The sequence below is a fragment of the Diabrotica virgifera genome, chromosome 2, assembly GCF_917563875.1.
Source record: "Diabrotica virgifera virgifera chromosome 2, PGI_DIABVI_V3a".
Classification (NCBI taxonomy): domain Eukaryota; kingdom Metazoa; phylum Arthropoda; class Insecta; order Coleoptera; family Chrysomelidae; genus Diabrotica; species Diabrotica virgifera.
In genome coordinates this window covers 248,401,478-248,424,361 of record NC_065444.1, presented here as the reverse complement: position 1 = coordinate 248,424,361, position 22,884 = coordinate 248,401,478, and the positions used below count along the sequence as shown (strand labels likewise).

The following is a 22,884-nucleotide window of genomic DNA, read 5'->3' as shown; positions in this document are numbered from 1 at the left end:
AGGTCTAAAAAAGCTGTTTGTAATTTTTAGGTGGTCCAGTTCACACAGCTCAATTCGTCTTTCTTCATTAACATTTTTCACGTCCTTTTCAAAACGGCAGACAGTGCTTTTCTTATTTTGTCGTTTCTCTGTTCTTCTATTTGGGTTCCTCGCTTTCTTATACAAAACACTATGTTGTCTACTATATTTGTTTCAATTTTTATTGGTTCGGAATGCATTTGAAGGAAGTAAATAACGAAAGAAAAGTTTTGTTCAATTGTATATATACATATTCGAAAAAATACAAATTATGGAATCATTGTAAATAATCATTAAATACTTATGTAAATAGCTTCTTCTGCATTAGTAATCACATTGTTTCCTTCTCACAGCTCACTTTCAATCCAAAGTCATTCTTTGGTTGAAATTTTTTATCCTGCCATTGACCACAATCCAAATCATCCTCCTTTCCATTTATAAGTAAGGCCGTATCCGAACAATCATCAACAAACTCGCTGGTCAAAGAGTATATCTGTTCGGATCCACCATCATCACTGCTGTACATTTGAACACCAGAATGTAGCATGATCATTACAGAAACAGTGTAAACGCCCAAGTAAATAAAGGAAGTTATATCCGTAGTTTGGTTGAAACCTAGTGTAGAATATTTGGCTATCCAGTCTTGGAAACCCATCGCAAAAAGGTAAATGGCTATTGTGTTTGAGATTTTTTTGGTCTTTAATATTAAGTACATCTGAGGGATCACAGCTACGCATTTGAGGAACTGGCTGAAGGTGTACAGCAACTAAGACAGAAAGAGAAGTTGATAATTATTAGATTATAAATGTTACAGTAGTTGTCAAAATTTTTAATTAAAAGTGATTACTAATATAAGGAGAAATCTAAGTTTGTTACTAAGGACATTTTTAAACAAAAAATTACACCATCTACATAATATCAGGATCTGACAACATAGGACATAATGGAATAACCATTCTTATTATGATTATTGACATAACTGTCAAATGCCTTCTTAAAGTCCACTAAACATATATATGCCGGTTTTTTGTATTGTAATGCCTTCTCTTGAACCTGCTTCATTATAAATATATATAGCGTCGGTGCATGGTCTTCCCGACCTAAGACCTTGTTCTTCTGCTAATGTTGTACTTAATTTTATTCAGTTTGTTTGTTATCAATTTGGTTGTTAATTTTAAAGTTGTGTTTAATAAATTAATTCCTCTGTAATTCTCCGGGTCCTGTTTGTCTCCCTTTTTGAAGAGAGGTATTAGGATGCTCGATCTCCATTCTTATGGTGTTATTATTTTTGGATTAGCTTTAACAGTTGTTTAGTCAGATCTTGTCCTCCGCACTTTAGGAGTTTATTCGATATTCTGTCCTCTCCTGGTGATTTTCTATTTTTTAATTTCGTTAATGCTTCCTTTATCTCTGCTCCTTTAATGTTTATTTCTTTGTTTATCGTCACTCCAGGTGTTGGTGGTTCATTATCGTCACATATCGTCAAATAGAGATCGAAAGTAGTCTGCCCATGTTTCCTTCTGAATGTGTTTCGTTTTTATTAGTTCGTTCATCTCTTTTCTTTGTCTTCTGATCATTCTTCGTATTTCCTTTTGTGTTCCATGGAAGTCGTGTTCCATCTATTTTGAGAAGCTCTCCGTGTTCCCTTTTTATTTGTCTGACTGAAGTATTCGTTTCATTTCTGATTCGCTTATAGTGGTCAAGTTTATAATGGAATGCTTTATTTTGTTCTGTATTGTAAAAAGGCTTTTTTTCTTCACATTTTGTCTTCAGTTCCTCTCTAAACCATGAGGTTTTCTTTTTTTATATGTTAGTATTCGTTTCTGTTCTCTCTCCAAGTGATTCTGTTGCTGCGTTAATTATGGTATCTTTAAGTTTTTCCCAGCTTTCCTCGATGTTATCGTTTTCTAATATTCTCAGCTGCATTCTCAGCAATCTTCTCTGACACTATTTTTCTGTATAAGTATTCCGTGGATTCCGTGTTTAGTCCTTTTACTCTGCTTTTTGTTTGTCTTTGTGCCACTCTCTGGGGTGTGAAATATTTCAAGATGATTCTTATTTTATATAATACTAGGCTGTGGTCACTACCTACATCGGCTGAGTTGAGGCATCTTACATGGATTATTTTTGATGGATGTATGTCTCTGTTGGTCTCATTAAGATTCAAAATATAAATTCCTAAAATTTTAGGAAGAACTTAAAGAAGTTGTGACTGGCTAAATGGCAAAAGCCTGTGCCAAAAAAAAAACATTTATAAATTCTCAGTAATAAGTTGCAATACTGCTGTGTTAAAAATACACTAATAATAATAATAATAATAATAATATAATTCCCTGTGGGAGTTTTTTGTCAGTTCTTCTATCAGGCGCGGCCCCCTGCGAATGGGGGATACTTTCTGGGTATTCGTAGCGCCAGTACCCAGAGAGTAGCAGGGATACTTGCCGTGGAACAAAAACTGACACCTGGCAGTAGGTATAAAATGCACACCCATTGATATGGAGAATTATGGTTTATGTTTAGGATCGCTGCCTGGGGATCGCCAGGGCACGTCTGGAGCCGGCGCTGGACGTGACAGCATGCGGGACGTCGGTGGCAGGGTGTTGAGGAGGCGGGCCCCTGTCACACAAACAGCTACAGCCCAACAACAAGAACAACAACCACAAGCGAGCCAAACAACAGCAAGAGCTCCACTCGCTGAAGGTGCTGCGCTGGAACATCAGCCGGCGCTCACTCAAGCGGGACGACCGAGGCAGCGCATGAAATGGACTGTGTCCATCAACGAAAGCATTTTGCGCTTCTATTATAAGGTGACCAACCTTGGTCAAGAAACGATCGGCTACAGACAACAGCTGTATGCCGAATTTTGCAGGGAGTACCCAGATATTCAAGTATCGGAGCAAAGAGTATCAGATCAATACCGGGTAATCATAAGAAACAACCTTATCCCAGAGACTAGACGCAATACGATCAAAAGCGAAGTCGAACGGGAGATTAATAACCAAGAGCTAGTTTTAGATCAAGTCCCTAATGAAATCCTTGATGAGCAGATTCCTGAGATTCCCATACCAGAACTTCAACCTGACAATACACAGCAGGAAAACAACGAGTTGCGCGATAGTCTAGAAAGCGAAATGGCTCGTGCCGTACAAGAGTTTAATGGAACAAATCCACTTAGCAGACCACCGCTACCACGAATAAACTCTTGTAAGAAACTAGGTGCGCTGTTACAAATTGTGAATACTGAAGTCCTACCCAATTATGTCGTAGAAGCCCACACATTGGAATATCTGCATATGCTAATCTACTGTGCAGCAACAGCAATTGCCAATGTAATGGGCGTTAAGATCAGAACACGACGGGGTACTAATAACGGAAGGACTGGTAACAGAATTGCACCCTGGGAAAAAAGACTTCTCGGAAAAATTGAATTACTGCGTAGGGATATTGGTCAAGTCACAGAATATATAAGAGGTGTAACAAGTAGAAAAGTCATTAAGAGAGCTGAAGAAATAATGCGGAGCACTGCAAGACACTCGAGATACGATCCAGAAAATAACACAGCTCAACAATGTCTGGATACATTAAAACAAAAACTCTCCGTCTATTCAGGACGATTAAGAAGGTATAAAGTTAGTAACAACCGAAAATGTGACAATGCACTTTTTGAGAACTCTGAGAAGGCGTTTTACCGAAAACTTAATTCCACCGTAGAAAGTGTCGACAAGTCTTACCCAAGCCAAGAAGAAATTCATGAGTTTTGGGGAAATCAACTTTCCACACCAGCTGCTCTTAACAACAATGCTGGCTGGATAGAAGATACGACGCACAACTGTCACCACTACGTCACTGCTAACTACGAACCATTCACGACTGAAGAAGTCTCAAATGTCATCAAAGAGCTTCATAACTGGAAATCTCCTGGACCAGACGGAGTTCAGAACTTTTGGCTTAAAAAGTTTTGGAGTATTCATGAGTGCTTAGCAACATTAATTAATCATGTTATTTCTAATCCGCAGGAATTACCATCATTTCTAACTCAGGGAACTACTTATTTAATACCCAAGGATCAAAATAACATCCAAGATCCATCCAAGTACCGCCCAATTACTTGTCTTCCAACTTTGTATAAATTGGTCACATCCTGTGTAACCAGGCGTATCTACCAACACTGTGCTCTAAACAATATCATAGAGCCTCAACAGAAAGGATGCGCTAAGGGTTCCATGGGTTGCAAAGAACAGCTTATCATCGACTCAGTCATTTCTAACCAGGCATTCACAAAAAAAAGGAACCTTTTTACTGCTTTTATTGACTATAAAAAGGCCTTTGATTCAGTACCGCATGAATGGCTAATAGATATATTGAAAATATACAAAGTCGATGATAACATAGTGACCTTTTTAAGGCATATAATGAGAGATTGGAAGACTAAAATTCACCTCCAAATACCTGGTGAAAACAATATCGAAACCGAAAATATCGCAATCAACCGGGGCCTGTTTCAAGGAGACTCGTTGAGTCCACTGTGGTTCTGTTTAGCTTTGAACCCCCTTTCCCAACTATTAAACTCCACTGACTCAGGTTTTAGCATTAAAAGCAATAATACTTTAGTAGCAAAGCTCAATCATCTGTTGTATATGGATGATTTGAAATTAATGGCTTCCACTCGAGAACACCTAGAAGAGATGCTAAAAACTGTAGAAACATTATCTAATGATATTAGTATGCAGTTCGGTCTAGACAAGTGCCGTGTTTTGAATATAGTCAGAGGAAAGTTACAGCCCGGTGGATTCGATATGCAAAATGGCCAGAACATCGAGGCCATGGGCGCTAACGATATGTACAAATATCTTGGAGTAAAGCAGGCGCGGAAAATTGACCATAAGCAAATGAAAACTGAGATAACAACTGAGTTTATAAGAAGGGTAAAACAACTGCTTCGTTCACAGCTTAACAGTAAAAATTTGTTTAAGGCACTGAACACCTACGCTTGTTCCGCGCTTAGCTATTCATTTGGTATTATTAAGTGGACAAAAACGGATATAGAAAATCTTCAGCGAAAAGTACGAACACACCTCACAAAGGCACAAAAACACCACCCTAAAAGTGCAGTAGAACGAACGACATTACCCCGGTATTTAGGAGGAAGAGGACTTATGGATATAGGTGAGCAATTAGATAAACAGATTGCTAATTTAAGAACTTATTTTCAGATGCAGGCTGAGACATCTACTCTACACCGCGCAATTTGCGCAGTAGATGACACAACACCGATCAAACTGAGGGAACCAGAAATGCGCATAAACCACCTTACTAAGGACGAAAAACTGCGCACCTGGATGGGTAAACCTCTGCACGGGCGACATCCCAATGAGGTTAGCCAAGACTATGTCGACAATACAGCGTCGAACTATTGGTTGACATCAGGAAAGATGTTCCCTGAAACGGAGGGTTCATTACTGGCCATTCAGGATCAGGTTATACCAACCAGAAATTACCTGAAATATATCGTCAAAGACCCTCAGATTCAAAACGACAGATGCCGATATGGATGTCAAGCCCAAGAAACCATCCAACATATTACAGGGGGCTGCCAGGCATTTGCTGCAACTGAATACAAGGAACGGCATGACGCAGTGGGAAAAATCCTTCATCAAGAGATAGCTAACAAGCTGGGACTTCTCCAAACGGACCATCTGCCATATTATCAATACGTTCCTGAAAGTATGCTTGAGGATGGCAACTACAAGCTATACTGGGACCGCAGTGTGCTCACAGACCAAACAGTGGCACATAATAGACCAGATCTCGTACTAGTTAATAAATTAACAAGACAAACAACACTAATTGATGTGGCGATACCTAACAACAATAATCTACGTAGTAAATTTACTGAAAAGATCGCCAAGTATAGAGATCTGGAAATTCAAATACGGAGACAATGGAGAATGCAAAGTACCCAGACGATACCTATTGTTATGTCTACTACTGGAGTCATTCCGAAGACCCTCCTCGAAAGCATAAAAAAGCTGGGTCTCAATGAACATATTTATAAGACCATGCAGAAAGCTGTACTACTTGCGACGGCCAGAAGTGTAAGAAAATTTATGGGAGATGCACCTGCATTCCAAGTCACCTAGGGCTCGATAACACGGAAAGAGTCCCACCAGAGCTCAATCCTTTTGATACCGTAGGTATCTGGGATGAGTCAATTTTCCCCTCAGAGGGAGTGTGAGCCGTATGGCTAAATCTGGATAATATAATTCACACTGTACCAGGAAATGATTCAAGTCTACAGTGGCCAAAAAACAATCAAATATTATTAGTTTGCCTTTCCATATACAGTATGGTGCAAATGAAAGGTGAAAAATAGGTCAATTTTTAATTTTAAATTATGATATTTTGGCATATTATATATCATACTAGTGACGTCATCCATTTGGGCGTGATGACGTAGGTAATCGATGATTTTTTTTAAATGAGAATAGGGGTCGTGTGCTAGCTCATTTGAGAGTTTATTTAATTCTCTATTTGGTAATGTAACTATTTACGTAATTATTTATACAAGGTGTCCAAAATTTTTTTTTTAATTTAATTATTTGACAAAAAATAAAGAACTTATTTACTTCAAAAAACATTTTATTGCTGTCAGAAATCAGAAAAAAATGTTTGTTTCACAATAAATATTGCCTTTCGCTTAAACTAATGTTTAAACTTCCAAGAAGCAGGTGACTGGCAGGAGCTGGCTTGAACATTGAATTAATCGAAAAGCAATAATTTTTTTTCTGTTATCAGGAAGCGGTAAAATGTATTTTGAATTAATTAAATTGCAAAATATTCTTCTTTATTTGTCAAATAATTTAATTAAAATTGTGTAAAAGTTTACACTGAATAGAGAATTGAATAATCTTTCAAATGAGCTAGCACACGACCCCCTATTACGCCTAGATAGATGGTGTCACTAGTATGACATATGTATATGTAGATATGCAAAAATATCATAATTTAAAAACAAAAATCCACATGTTTTAGGATTTTTCCTTATCGTCGCCAGTTTACGAAATGACGAATTTATTCCTTTCATTTGCACCATACTGTATAGTTTTTTTTATTCGCCGTAAAATCTACAGAACTGCAGTTGTAAAGTAAACAAACGCTATTAAGGTTAGCTATTACTAAAATTCAAAATTTAAATGCAATATTTTTCAAATATGTTTCATAAAATTGTTGAACACTATAGTTGCAGAAAAAACAACCAGAAATAGGTAACATTAAATCCGGACCCCGGAAGTGTCGTAGGTTTTTGGAAATGGATCATCAGGGAACATAATTGGTGACCTCTGGCCTAGAGCCAGGACCGCCGCTAGCATGTGTGCGAAGTGTGCATCGCACACGGGCGGCCGACAATAGCGGCGGCCAAAAGCAGGCCACTGATGATACTTTTTTTTAAAACGAAAATAAATTCAAATAATTAAATAGTAATGATTCAGATAATTCTGTAAACTATCCATTATTATTATTACCTGATAATACTAAAATGCTTTTCATCTTTCATTTATATTTCTTTTTTTCATCCTAATCTGAACAAAAATATCAGAAAATATTATTTATTGTATGCACTGCCCTTTTGCAAGTATAGTCATAAAGCAGTTCCGGGAACACTTTTTCATTCAAAGCGGCTGGTGGCTTTCGGACTTTTAGATATTTTTCTCGTCCCTGTGTGGAGGCGGGCCGCTCAAGTAGAATACCTCCACAGCTTCTCCTGCTTATCGTAAAAGGCAACAAATTGGAGCAGCTGTCCGCTCTCCTCTAGCCAAGTTCCTAATCTGACCCTGTGTGATAGTCAATACTCCCAACTATCATACGACACCCCCCCCCCCCTACCCATCATAGGTACACGTCCCATACCCAAACCTATACCCGAGGAGAAAACATCTGAAACCAGTGGAGGAAACCACTGAAACCAGTGGAGGGAACCACTGAAACCAGTGGAGGGAACCACTGAAAACAAACGGATATGCATAGGGATGACGACTATGTATCATCCTAATATACCGCAACCCCTACCTCAAGGTGTAACACCATTATGCCGAATCAGTGATGGCCCAGGGGTAACATAGTGGGTTACAAGCGATGCCTAAGGGAGACGGCGAACCCGAGTGGAAAATAGCCTTAGAGGGGCAAGGGCGCACTGCCCCACTGAACCGATCAGCACGACCCAACTCGTGGGAAGAAAAATGGGACAAAAAAAGAAAAACAATAAAGGCGGAAGAGAGCAGCGTGGGCGAAAGAGAAAACAAAAGAGGAAGGGAAAAAGGAAGGGACGAAACTAGAGGGGAGAAAAGCTGGAGGGGAGAAGTGGAAGAAAAGGAATAAATCGGATTTAGAACCAGTGCAATCAAAAGCAATGGAAAAGACAGAGAACTTAAGAGGGAAAAGAGTGATGGAAGAGAGAAACAGCAAACCAAGAGAGAGGAAGAAAGAAAGAGAACGGAAAGAGAAAAATAGGGAGAAGGGAACAGACAGACATTTTATTTCTTAAAAATAATAGGTGAAAATAGTTTCTATCCTTGTGGAATCGGTACTTACCGGAAGGACAGCAGACGTTCAGATACAATTAGCGTCCCTTTGGAAAGACAATGAAGTCGACTTTTCAAAGTAACAAGACATTTACTTAACACATCACTTCTGCTCATTTCTTTAAATACTAGTAAGGTACATTTTTCTAAAGTGTTGAAATTGGAAGAGGGCGGCAAATATTAAGTTGCACACGGGCGGCCAACACCTTAGCGGCGGCCCTGTCTAGAGCATACTTTGGATCAGATCATAAACTGCTAAAAATGAACTGCAGGGAGAAAAGTACATCAGACAAAACAGCTAAGGGTAAATAATGCAGAAGAATTCCAGATAAAACTGACAGAACTAATAGAACAAACAAGGACAAACCACAAATATTAAGGTGAAACAGTAGCGATCAACAGGTAGCGAAAACGCGTTCCAAGATTGCGGCTGTAATTTTGAATATTTTTTCGTGATATTTGGCACACTTATTCGTAATATAATAAAGAATGGCGGTACAGAGCCCAATTTGAAAAATATATTAATATGTGGAAATTACTCTGTAATTAAATACAATATTAAAAAAACGAGCCTGTACCGCCATTAAGAAGAACAAAAAAATACACTTTCTTCAAATAAACTTTTTTATCCGATGCCTAGATTTTGTGTCATTTTGGAACTACCAATGAAATAAAAAATTTTAGTAGTTCCAAAATGACACAAAATCTAGGAATCGGATAAAAAAGTTTATTTGAAGAAAGTGTATTTTTTTTGTTCTTCTTAATGGCGGTACAGGCTCGTTTTTTTAATATTGTATTTAATTACAGAGTAATTTCCACATATTAAGATATTTTTCAAATTGGGCTCTGTACCGCCATTCTTTATTATATTACGAGTACGTGTACCAAATATCTCGAAAAAATATTCAAAATTACAGCCGCAATCTTGGAACGCGTTTTTGCTACCTGTTGATCGCTACTGTTTCCTCTTAAACGATATAAATAAAACATACAGTGTGGAAGGCACTTATGGAATAAAATTATTTCTGACGTTGTTTCAAAAAATTATAAAAAACGCTGAAACCCGTCGATTTTTAACTAAAAATGTGTACTTTTTGAACGTAAATATAAATGTACAGGGTGATTCATGCAAGTCTAGCAGAGTCCATAAGCTTTAGTTTTAATGAAACACCCTGTATATTTTTATATTTTATAAAGAAGCTTAATAATCTGATTTCAACGAACTATATCATGTTGCATATATTATGAATAATACAGGGTGAAATTTTTGCAATTATTAAATATGGAAACCACTTATGGAATAATAGTTATTTATGATATAAGTGTTAAAAGTACACGTTTAAGGCACGCATGTGAAAGTTTGCAGAATGAGCGATAGCGAGTTCTGCAATTCACATGAGTGCCTTAAAAATGTACTTTTTAACACGCATATCATACAATATTTTTTCTACAAACGTAATTACAGGACAATATCTACAAAAACTTTTTCTTGAACTTGACTGACCTTCCAATTTTATTTTTTTTTACATTACATCAAAATTGCATTTACGATCAATACGAACTGCAGTGCCTTAAAATTTTTTTAAAGCACTATTGCCTTAAAGTAGCATTTTTAACGCTCGTATGGAGTGCTAAAAATGCTGGTGTATGGAGTATGGAGTATGGAGTTGTAGAAAAAATTGTTTATGTCCATATTTTAAAAAAATTTTAAATAAAAACTGGGACACGTTAACTTTTAAATTAAACATAAATTAAAATATACAGGGTGATTCACGCAAGTACAGTATATTCCATAATCTCTAGTTTTAATGGATCACCGTCTATATTTTTATGCTCTTAAAAGCTACTTCACAACCTCATCTCAAAAAAGTGTATTATGTAGGGTCCATTATGAAATATACAACGTGAAATTTTGAAATTATTTATAAATTTCGTCAAGACATTAAATACAAAACTCAATAGATTTATACTTAGTTTAGAAAATGTATGTCTTTATTGAGCTAATTTAAAAAATAATACCATTATTTAAAGTATGATAAGTTATTAAGTTCAAAAAAATTTTATGTAGGTACGAATCTTGACGAAAATTATACATAATTTTAAAATTTCACCTTGTATTATTCATAATAGTCCCTACAGAATAATCTTTTTTGATTTGAGGTTGTTTAGCAGATTCTATTTTTTGTAAAAACATAAAAATATACAGGGTGTTTTAAAATTAAAGATCATGGACTATGCTAGACTTGTGTGAATCACCCTGTTTATTTAAATTTATATCTACACAATGCATATTTGAATTTATAAGTTTACACATCCTAGCGTTTTTTTATAATTTTCTAAAATAAAGACACAAACAATTTTATTCCATAAGTGGTTCCCATACACTATACTTTCAAAATTTCACCCTGTATTATTCATAATATACCATATATGATATGGTTCGTTGAAATCAGGTTGTTAAGTGGCTTTAAAAATCTAAAAATACATTGGGTGTTCCATTAAAAATAAAGCTTATGGACTAAGCTAGGCTTGCATGAATCACCCTGTACATTCAAATTAAGGTGTAAAAAGCGTATAGTTATATTTAAAAATGGACGGGTCTCAGCGTTTTTTTAAATCTCATAAAACAAGGACAGAAATAATTGTATTCCATAAATGCCTTCCACCCTAATATATGGACTGGAATGGAATAAAAATCTGAACACATTCACCGGAAAAAGAGTGCAATCCGCTTAAAACCCAACAGAACATTGGATATCAGAGAACCCTTAGAATTAGTAGAAAAATAATTACACTTTTATAAAAAAGAACTTTTTTATAATAAAACGTTTGACGATATAAAATGCCCCAAATTCCAAAAATTACACTATAATAAAAAAGTACGTTTTATAGTAATACGGTTTTGTAATATACACGACATAACATGTTTCGAAAGAATTATAAACAAAGTAAGTACTTTTTATAATACCACGGTTGTTTAAAATGGTATATATGTATAATATTTATATATAATAATTAACTTATAAAATATTAATTTTAAGTATATCAACTTCTAATTATTTATTAAAAAAATTAAAAAAAGATACGCAACAGCCGTGTTCGAACTAGGGAACTCTCGATCTGCAGTCTAATGCCACTGACCCACCATCAATTTGTAGATATCGATTTATTAACGTACTTTAAAATATCATTGCATTGGCCACATTTTTAAAATAGTTTGAAATAAAACTTGCCATTCACAACCCCCGTCTGCAGCTTGGTAAAGTTCCAACGGAAAATGGACCTAGTTACTCTATAGGAGTAATACTAATATAAAATAAAATAAAAATGGTATACATTTTTATTTTATTTTATATTAGTATTACTTCTATAGAGTAACTAGGTTAGGTCCATTTTCCGTTGGAACATGGTTGGAACTTTACCAAGCTGCAGACGGGGGTTGTGAATGGCAACTTTTAGAATTCCGTTCCTTTGTCTTTACTGCAGCATCCATCTGGCTTGCAATTTTTAGAAGCCTTGGAGGTGTTACTAGGGAAATGGACCAATAAGTTTTCAATTTAAAAATCTTTTAGTAATATTTTTAATATTTTTCAATATTATTAATGTTGCTATTAGGATTGAAAACTTTACCTTTCAATTGCCAGATGACGCTAGTCACCTAATCCATACACGTCAGTTACAGTGTGGGGATAAACTTTCATGGTTTGGTCACTTAGAGCAGAGAGCAGGAGGTCTAAGCCTCTCCGATGAGACCCCAATAAGAGTCGAAAATCGCCGATTCAGAGTGCTGGACTGCGCTCCGTATTCTAAGTGAGAAATAAGATTGTTTTGCCTTCGCATTGCAACTGAATAAAAATGGTATACATTTTTATTTTATTTCAAAAATTTTTTGTTACCGGAATAATAAGAAATGACATCAATTAATGTACCTACAAAACTGATGCAAGAATCTTGAAAATCGGAGCATAAATAAGAAAGTTATAGATTGTCAAACTTGATTAAAAATTTTAGGTAGCGGAATTTTGTGCCGGTGAGTGTAGAAAAGAAAAGGGGAACAGTTGTTTGCTCCAAGCGCACTGGCGCGAAACCGCGGCAAAGCAAGTCGAAGATAGGAGTATTCAGCATGCTCTATCTCTGGTAATTTTACTGCGATGAATCTGAAATTTTTAGAGTTTTCTTGAAGCTGCATTTGCACTTTCATTTAAAAAAAATTGAAAATTTCAAGCCATACTTTTGCTCTTTTGGTCTACTGAAAACTCTACCTAGTATCCAAAAGGCTGGTTAACTTTTTTAGAAGTTTAAGATTTTTGAAAGGTGACAGGAACCACTAAACTTACGATTTCATTACTTGTATTTTTTAAATCGTCGTTTAAAATTAACCTTAAATTCCGTAATACGTTCGGTGCCCATCTTGAACAAACGCCGTACTTAAATGGGTTAGTAATGCAGTACTACCGCCGACACTCGTGCGTCGTCGGTACCCTCGATGAAACAGTCGTGACGACACACTGTCGTTATGGGCACCGAAGATGTTAAGTTCCAGTACAATCTTAAATTAAAATAACTTACATCCACTGCAAGCAAAGACTGACTGGCCAGTACCGACGTAAATATTGCTGGTAAAATGACCAATTCGGACCAGAAAGTATCATCTTCTCGGTTAGCAGTCCTCGATATAAATAAGAAAAGAAGAGTGCCCCAGGTGAATGCTATATGCGAAAACTGAAGCCACCAGTAGATTGGCTCGTAATGCCCCAGTTGAATGACATACCAGCTCTTGGCTATTATTGACACTAGGAACAGTATCTGGGTCTTAGCTGAAACACCTGGAATAAAAATACGTTTTTATTCTCTGTAAAAGTAATATTATAGTCCAGAAAGCCACTGTGCATCCGCTAGGAAAAATATTCTAATTCGGATTTTTTGCACAATTTTACTCAAAAAGGACTCCTTTTAACAAATTTGCATGTTGCCAGGACCAAAAGGTGGTCAAAAATTTTTTAAACGTTTTTTTTTTGTTTTTATCCTAAAATAATTTTTTTACATAGAAAAAAGTTTTTTTAGGTTTTTTGGATCATTCCAAACAGAAAAGGTCTTTAGTGACTTTTCTCTAAAAATGATAGTTTTTGACATATAAGCGATTAAAAATTGAAAAATTGCGAAATTGGCCATTTTTAACCCTCAAAAACTGTATGAAAAACTGAAAATTTGAATGTTGCCAAGGTAGGTAGATATTCTTTAAACATCGATTGATGAAATCCCGAAGAGTTTTTTGCAATACAATATTCAAAACTCCTTTGTTTTTTAATTGCTAATCAAGTGTGCGCGACACTATTTGCCACCGACAGTATGGTGCAAATGAAAGGAATAAATTCGTTATTTCGTAAACCGGCGACTTTAAGAAAAAATCACGAAACAGGTCGATTTTTATTTTTAAGTTATGATATTATGGCATATATGGTATACTAGTGACGTCATCCATCTGGACGTGATGACGTAATCGATGATTTTTTTAAATGAGAATAGGGGTCATGTGCTAGTTCATTTGAAAGGTGTTTCAATTCTCTATTCACCAATATAAACATTTACATAATTATGTATACCGGGTGTCCAAAAAATTTTTATTAAATTAAATTATTTGACAAAAAAAGAAGTAGAAGGACACCTTGTATAAATAATTATGTAAATGTTTACATTACTGAATAGAGAATTGAAGAACCTTTCAAATGAGCTAACATACGACCCCTATTCTCATTTAAAAAAATCATCGATTACGTCATCACGCCCAGACGGATGACGTCACTAGTATACCATATATGCCACAATATCATAACTTAAAAATAAAAATCGACCTGTTTCGGGATTTTTCCTTAAAGTCGCCAGTTTACGAAATAACGAATTTATTCCTTTCATTTGCACCATACTGTCGGTGGAAAATAGTGTCGCGCACGCTTGATTAGCAATTAAAAAACAAAGGAGTTTTGAATATTTTATTGCAAAAAACTCTTCAGGATTTCATTAATCGATGTTTAAAGAATATCTGCCTACCTTGGCAACATTCAAATTTTCAGTTTTTCACATAGTTCTTGAGGGTTAAAAATGGCCGATTTCGCAATTTTTCAATTTTTAATCGCTTATATGTCAAAAACTATCATTTTTAGAGAAAAGTCACTAAAGACCTTTTCTGTTTGGAATGATCCAAAAAACCTAAAAAAACTTTTTTCCATGCAAAAATAATAATTTTAGGAAAAAAACAAAAAAAAAACGTTTAAAAAATTTTTGACCACCTTTTGGTCCTGGCAACATGCAAATTTGTTAAAAGGAGTCCTTTTTGAATAAGATTGTGCAAAAAATCCGAATTAGAATATTTTTCCTAGCGGATGCGCAGTGGCTTTCTGGACTATTATTGTTTGTGACAATTTCACAATAATAAATAAAAGGGTATAATTCATTTGAAAAATATTTCGAGTATGTATTAAATAATCGTGCACTAATGCTAAATATTTTGAAAGCGTATAAATGTGTAATATGTTTAATATGTGCAATATGTATAAATGTTTAATCTAAATTATTTTTAGCTGTTGAAGTGATTACAAGGTTAAAAAAAATAATCATCAATAAATGTATATAATTTTATGAAACAGTCAAAAGTGTTTAATAGCTATTTATGATATAAGTGTTAAAAGTGCAATTTTAAGGCTTAAAAATGTACTTTTTACACGTATATCATACAATATTTTTTCTACAAACGAGTTAAAAATGCAATAATACAGTTTAAATTAAATTAAAAACCTTTTAAAAAACCCGTAATTGAAAGGAGATAGTTTTAAATTGCATCGTATATCACCAACAACATCCGAAGATATTGTGGTCTCAACTTGGACTGGAAATTCAGTTATTTCTACTCATTCCGCCTTAACCATGGAAAATGATAAAACTGCAGTGCAAGAAATTCATCTTTCAAATTGCACAATTTGTATTATTAATATTAATGTTAATAAACGAAATATAAATATTTTGACGTTTGCTTTCAAAATTTGACATTTGAGATTCAGAATTCAGATTCAGATTCAGAAATGTTTATTGCTTTTAAATACAGTAATACAGTAATATATCTCCTAATAAAACATTTTCCCCCATGACCATTGGTCGCCTGGGGGTTGGCCAAAATATAAATCAACATTTTTTTTCTATAAATAACAATAAAATTAACCATAATTAGTAAAAAATATAACGAAAATTTGACATTTCACGTTTAACTGCAGTGCCTTAAAAAAGTGCAGTGCTTTAAAAAATTTTAAAGCACCCAGTGCTTTAAAGTGACATTTTTAAGGTTCCTATGCAGTGTTAAACATTGCATTTTTAACACGTTTGTAGAAAAAAATTATTTTGAAAATTTAAACTGATTATTTCCGTTTTGAAAATAGCAGTATAAGCAATAAAAAGATAAATAAGGGCAAAAACCATTTATAAAGAAAAATGTTTTTTTATAAATAAGATTGTTTTTTAAGGATTTTCTTTCAAAATATTTAAAAAAAATAATGTGTGTGTACTTTGTACGCACGCAAGAAGTTAAACTTATATTATAATATAATCTAACTTCATATTATGATTTCAACGAAATCAATATACCTATCTACTTTAAACAATTTTTTTGTATTGTATTTAAATATTTAACTAATCTTAGAAAGAACAAAAAGAATACCAAAAATTAAAAAAAAAAGATATGACTTTGTCGGGATTTGAACAGGGGACCTCTCGATCCTTAGGCGATTGCTCTACCGATCATCTACCACCGTTTTTTTTATTAAGTCGATCATTTCTCGGACATAATTACAATCAGGGTTACAGATACATTGATTCAAAATATTTTCAATAATACTTATTAGGAGGAAGACAAATCCACAGACATAAAAATTATAATAAATATATTTACTAAAAACACTAATAATATATTCTTTTCACGTACACCTTATTTGCGCTATATAACTTAAAAGATGTAGCGACTAATACCATACTGTCGGTGTGCGCATGCGCCAGGGAATGTAAAAATTCACCCTCGTACCTAAAGAAGTATAACTTCAAAAATTTAATTGGTTAATAAAAATGGTAAAGAAAATGAATAAATCGAAAAAATCACAAAAATAAATTATAAAACATTAAATTTTTAGGGGTCGGTGGTGGTTTTATACGGGCGGCAATATGTTAGAGCTTATGAGCCACCTCGAATCCTTAAATAGAAGTATATACTCTACATAGAACCCGATATATTGTATCTATACACTAGGTACATAGTTTTTCAAACGCGCCGCGTTTTGAAATTCCGTTTTCAATTTTCAGGAGCTTGAAAGAAATATTTTCTACCAAGCTCCCACGGAGACAAATCTTTTGGTTTACTAACTTTAACAAGTTTCCATAATGTTATTTAGGAATATATTAAACTTGACTAAATTTGTAATAAAAAATACAACGCCAGGGTGTTAATGTTTATAAACGATCGCACGCGCAACGTCAGTTCTATACGCTCTGAGCTTCGCTAGCGACGGATTACTAATGCAACTTTATGCAACCGGTAATTTTTAAATTTATTATTTAATTGTTATCGCTTAATATTTACAACGCAAAAAAGTAATTAAATTGTAATCCATTTTTAAAGATATTGCTAATCATTTTAACGTTCTATTAATGAAATATTAATTTCTTACTTCGGAGACTTTCACAATTATCATGTGGATGGCGCTTAGATTAATCTATAATTACATATTACGAAATATTAAAAAAACTTAAATTCAGTATTTAAAACTTAAGTATATTTAAGGTAAAAATATACACCATAGATTTCACCAACTAATATTAGGTATTTCCTATTAATGTTTTTAATTTCAATGTTTTAAATTAATCACTATGACATTTATGTCAAATTTCCAGTAAAAGCTTACAGACCTGGCGCTCGCGAATTTTTAATTATCCCCTCTACCTACGAGCTCATAGCGTATAGGTCGCACAAACTTATTTTTTCATAACCTTTCAGAGGGTTTATTTGTTTTTTTTTCTAGTGGTTAAAAGGGCGCAGATAATTTAATTTTTTTATAACGCGAAAAATGATACCTCATTCAGTATCAATGATTGATAAGTAAACAATTAAAAACGATAGCTGAAAGATTGATAAATTTTGTACACACTCAAATGAAGCGAGGAAATGAAAAAATAGTATGTCAAAGTGTGTAAAATATATTATTAATTTCTTTAGCTAAGCACTTCCGATAAAATTGTTATCATCAGAGCTAATACTACAATCAAAAAAGTAACCTTATAAGAAAATAATGTTCTAGCATAAAAAATTTTAACTTACGTCAATAGAAGGTTAAAGTACCACTACTTAAGATTATGTGCATGAGCATCTTAAATAATAGACTTGATTCTAAATCCTGATCCACTACTTTGTGCCGTGTAATTTGGGTTGCCTATATGAACTTGAATCGGCGAAATGGGCATATAAATAATAAAGTTTTGTTGTACTTTAAAAATTGACATTGTAAAGCATGAATGAATTATCAAATTCAAATTAAATTCAAATATAACCTGAGGGAATTAAATTCAAATATCATCTGAGGGAGCGCAGACGTTATGATGTAAAATTGTAATAATATTATATACTTAGGCCAAAAAATGAAGCATTTTTCTCGCAACTTTTTCGTCCAGCATGGATTTACTTGAAATGTTCACAGAAGGTAGGGAATAGTCCTATAGGGAATAGTCTATATCATGCTGCTGTACGCTAAAACTTTGGGGGTAGTTTCCACTCCATCTCGGGGACGGGAATTTTTTATTACATTTTAACCATGTAAGTCGATGTAAAAAGTAATTCTAAGAAAAAAATGTTTTTACATTTTTTTCTTAAAACTAATATTTTTTGAGTTATTCGTGCTTGAAAGTAACAGTTTTTCGACGAAAAAATCGACTTTTTTAGAGGGTTTTTTGAGAATACCTCGAAAAATATGCATCTAATCAAAACAACTGTAGATATCAAAATTGTATCTTTTAGTAACACAAACCAAATTATTTTTCTGTAATATCTTTAAGACCAATACAAACCGAGATACGGCATGTTAAAAGTTAGCTTTTTTCGTCAAATGCATAATTTGAAATATTCAAAGCCAAATAACGGAAAAACTTTGGATTTTTCGGGGAAACCTTAACTATTTTTTTTCAAGTATGTATACAGTTAGACCTTTAAAAAAATAATAATAAAAAGTTTCTAGGATGAAAATTAAGCGACTTATGATCAAAAAAAGGTAGGTACCTGCTTTTCTTTATGAAAAAAATCAGTGAAAACAGCCCCCTAACTACTCTCATAATTAAAAATTGGTCTTCATCTTTCTGTAATTCCTTTTACATTTGTATTGTTAATATACCCAAGAAGTTTGACTTATTTAAAAGGCCCAATTTTAGAAAAATTGGAGTTTAAAAAAATTGATTTTTTGTAATTTCCTATTTTGACCTTTTACTTCAAAATATCTCCGAAAATACTGGAGATACGAAAAAAATGATGGACTACTAAATTGTAGCTTTTTTAATATCTAAAATTCCTCTGTGCATAGATTTTCATTAAGTGAATAGTTAGCGAGATATAGCTGTTTAAAACCTCTATTTACGAGCAAACACCCCCTTATTCGAGCCCTTTAAACCCACCCCAATTAAAAACTAAGGGATCTTACGGAATTTAGTTAACACAGTGTTATAGCTCTTCAAAAATCCTACGTAATCATCTTTGAAAAAACTTTTTATTGCCAAAAATGAAGGAGCTATGTTTATAGAACGACTTATTTTTCGAAAAATTCGAATAGTCCGCTTATGGATCATTTTCAATGTATGTATAATACCGGTTCGTATACTGGAAGATGACTAAAAAACTATTTGTATTTGTACATATTTGTAAATTCGTATTTTTGTGTAAATAAATGTTTTTGTAATTCTTTAATTCTACTTTTTTTTGTATTTTGTATATAGATCTATTAAATTATCTACTTATAAAAATTGTAATGTTATTAAGGGTGGTTTTAAAGGGTTGAAATATTATGATATTATGTCCTAAAGCATAAAACACTCATTATTTAACCAATCAAAACCAAATTTTACCCATATTAGAGTACCCATGTTTTTATATAATTTTTGAAAATAAGGGGTAGTTTGCACCCCTAAAAATAATCAACGCCCTCAAGCATGATATAGTATAGAATATGAAGTACAGGGTGAGATGATCCTAATCCCAAATTTTTTTGTAAATCGATGCAAGCCGAAATTATTCTTTTAGGATAAGTAAATTTTTTATGTATAGTTCCAATATTTTTTTACAATTAGGGGTAGTTTTCACGCTTAAAAAAACCAAAAGCGTACAACGGCTCAATATAGAAAATAAACTAGAGGGTGTAATGACCCTAATCCCAAATTTTTGTACAAATCGATGCTGGACGAAAAAATTGCGAGGTTTTGCCATTTTTTTCAGTTTCATTTCCTCGACTAAAAAGGAAGTAATAATATAAATGCATAGTTGAACTACTAGAGGTAAATACTGCAAGTGAAATACTTGGAAAAATTTCAGAAGAGACGTTTGAATATAAAAAGACTTGGTGGTAGTAAATAAGTTAAAAAAGGACAAAAACTATATAAACACTATCACGAAAATAGGTGGGATATATATCTATAAGTAAGGTCGCCAAACAGGAAGCAAACGTAGCAGTAGCAGAAGCTAATCAGACCCAGAAAGGTTAAAAAAGAAATATAAAATAGTCAGAGTCATCATCATTCTCTTTGCCTTATCCCTATGCGGGGTCGGCTTCCCTAATTGCATTTCTCCACACAATTCTATCCTGGGTCATGTTAATATTAATCTCCCTTACCAACATGTCCTGCCGAATCGTCTCCCCCCACGTCTTCTTTGGTCTTCCTCTCCTACTCCTTCCGGAAATCTGCACTTCAGCTACTCTTCGTATTGGATGATTACCGTCTCGACGTTGAACATGACCAAACCATCTCAACCTATGCTTTCATTTTGGCATCAATTGGTGCCACACCTAGACTTCCCCTAATATACTCATTTTTAATTTTATCATTTCTTGTCACTCCACTCATCCATCTAAGCATTCTCATCTCCGCCACATGCATTCGTTGTTCCTCTTTCTTTTTCACTGCCCAACATTCAGTTCCGTACATCATAGCCGGTCTTATGGCTGTTTTATAGAATTTTCCTTTCAGCTTCATTGGAACTTTTCTGTCACACAACACACCACTCGCTTCCTTCCACTTCATCCATCCAGCCCTAATTCTACTGCGTGCATCTCCATCTATTTCTCCATTACTCTGTAATACAGATCCCAGGTAAAAACTATTGCTTTTTATAATCAGTTCACCATCCAAAGATACCATTTTATTTGTAGAAACTCCATCTTTAAATGAACATTCCAAATACTCTGTCTTTGTCCTACTAAGTTTTAAACCTTTTTCCTCCAGAGCTCGTGTCCACTGTTCCAGTTTTTGTTCTAAGTCTCTTTAACTATTTCCTACTAACACGACATCATCAGCATACATTAAGCACCATGGAATGTTACCCTGTAGTTTCGCTGTTATCTGGTCCAAAACTAATGAGAATAAATACGAACTAAGCACCGAGTCTTGGTGCAATCCTACTTTCACATGAAATTTTTCAGTCTCTCCCACACCTGTTCTAACACTAGTCGTTACTCCCTCATACATATCCCTCACAATCTTTACATATGCACCAGAGACTCCTTTCTTTTGAGTGCCCACCACAGAATCTCTCGAGGAACTCTATCATATGCTTTCTCAAGATCAATGAATACCATATGAGCGTTTGTTTCTTTACTCCTGTATTTTTCCATCAACTGCCTTATAATGAAAATTGCGTCTGTTGTTGATCTGCCCTGCATAAAGCTAAATTGATTCTCGGATATGTCGGTCTCTTCACGTATCCGTCTATCAATTACTCTCTCCCATATTTTCATGGTGTGGCTAAGCAGTTTTATAGCCCTGTAGTTTCTACACTGCTGTATATCTCTCTTGTTTTTGTAGACAGGTACTAGTATACTGCTTCTCCATTAGTCTGGCATTCGTCTGGCATAAAATAGTCAGAGTAAAAAAAGCAAAAGCTTTTGATCAGATTGTTCGACTCTTGTAGCTCTCTAAATCATTTTTTAGTTTTGGAATATAGTAATGAAATAAATTTAATAACTTTTATTTAAAAATATTCCTCACTACGTCGTTCATAACCCGCCTATGATGCACTTAGTGACTCTGACTATCTAATTATCAAGGTCCGCGTTCCGCGAAATGAATAACAAAATGATGTTGCTTAACTCCTAACCTCAATTTTCTAATATTAGCTCCACTTTTAATAAACGTCTTGTATCAAATATTAAAAATTTAATTTTAAAGCACTCAAAACATACGAAAATAATTGTAGGAACTTACCCAGCGATCCTTTATTAAAATATAAACTAAAGAACAAAAATGACACTGCGAACGTATGGATGCCTTCGCCTACAGCAACAAAATCCAGATCTTGTAAGAACGATAACATGTTTATTTAAAACAGACTATCAATAAAGGAAAATATACAAAAGGTACTATTTTTCATACCAAAAGCACTTCACATTTTACTTGTTCTTTGAGTATTTTGCAGTGCAACTATTGAACTATCACTATAGTATGCAATGCAGTAAATTGGAAATCCCATCTCCCATCAAACAAACGTCAAGCCCCCGCCATTTCAATTTCAGCACTAAAATGGCGACCAATGGCGTAGCTAACGTGAGGCAAAAGAAATACCTATTGTTTTTCTTCGAGGTTTCTAAATATTTTTCGAGTAGCTGTTTTTGTTGTTCTTTCTTTAAACCTTATCAACATTAAATTTTAAAACTGTCAGACCACTTGTTCTTTGAAAGTTTACTAATCTTTTTCCTGACTGCCATGGTTTTTCATTATTTTGTTTCGTTTTAAGGCCATCGGTACATAATTCGCAAATATTTTACGGCTATCCCTACTTTGTCTGTCTTTACACGGCAAATTACGTGTATGTATTAAAATTCTCACTGGTATGGATATGTAAACTTTACCTGACATTGTCATCATTAACTGAAGATGGCTTTTGAATGTTCTTGGATAACTGTTACTTGTATAATTAATTGCCTTAATTATTAATTCAATTAATTAATATGATGATTTTTTTCACCATCTATGTATTCAGTGATTGTAATAATTTATCTACTGT

General features: G+C 34.0%; 2 protein-coding genes across 2 annotated transcripts in view; one reads left to right on the top strand and one right to left on the bottom strand.

Annotated features, from left to right (window-relative positions):
- Window positions 1-246: 246 nt before the first annotated feature.
- LOC114327311 (ER lumen protein-retaining receptor erd-2.2) lies at window positions 247-22,376 on the bottom strand. Its single transcript, XM_028275891.2, has 3 exons — window positions 22,086-22,376; window positions 13,167-13,423; window positions 247-784 (listed from the first exon to the last, which is right to left on the bottom strand). The coding sequence occupies exons 1-3, from the start codon at window positions 22,192-22,194 to the stop codon at window positions 350-352; spliced, it is 801 nt and encodes a 266-aa protein (XP_028131692.1). The 5' UTR covers window positions 22,195-22,376; the 3' UTR covers window positions 247-349.
- Window positions 22,323-22,884, top strand: part of LOC114327320 (YLP motif-containing protein 1) — an 87,733-nt gene continuing 87,171 nt past the window's right edge. The window contains exon 1 of the mRNA XM_028275908.2: window positions 22,323-22,332. Coding sequence (XP_028131709.2) covers window positions 22,323-22,332 — 10 coding nt within the window. The remainder of the gene's footprint in view (window positions 22,333-22,884) is intronic.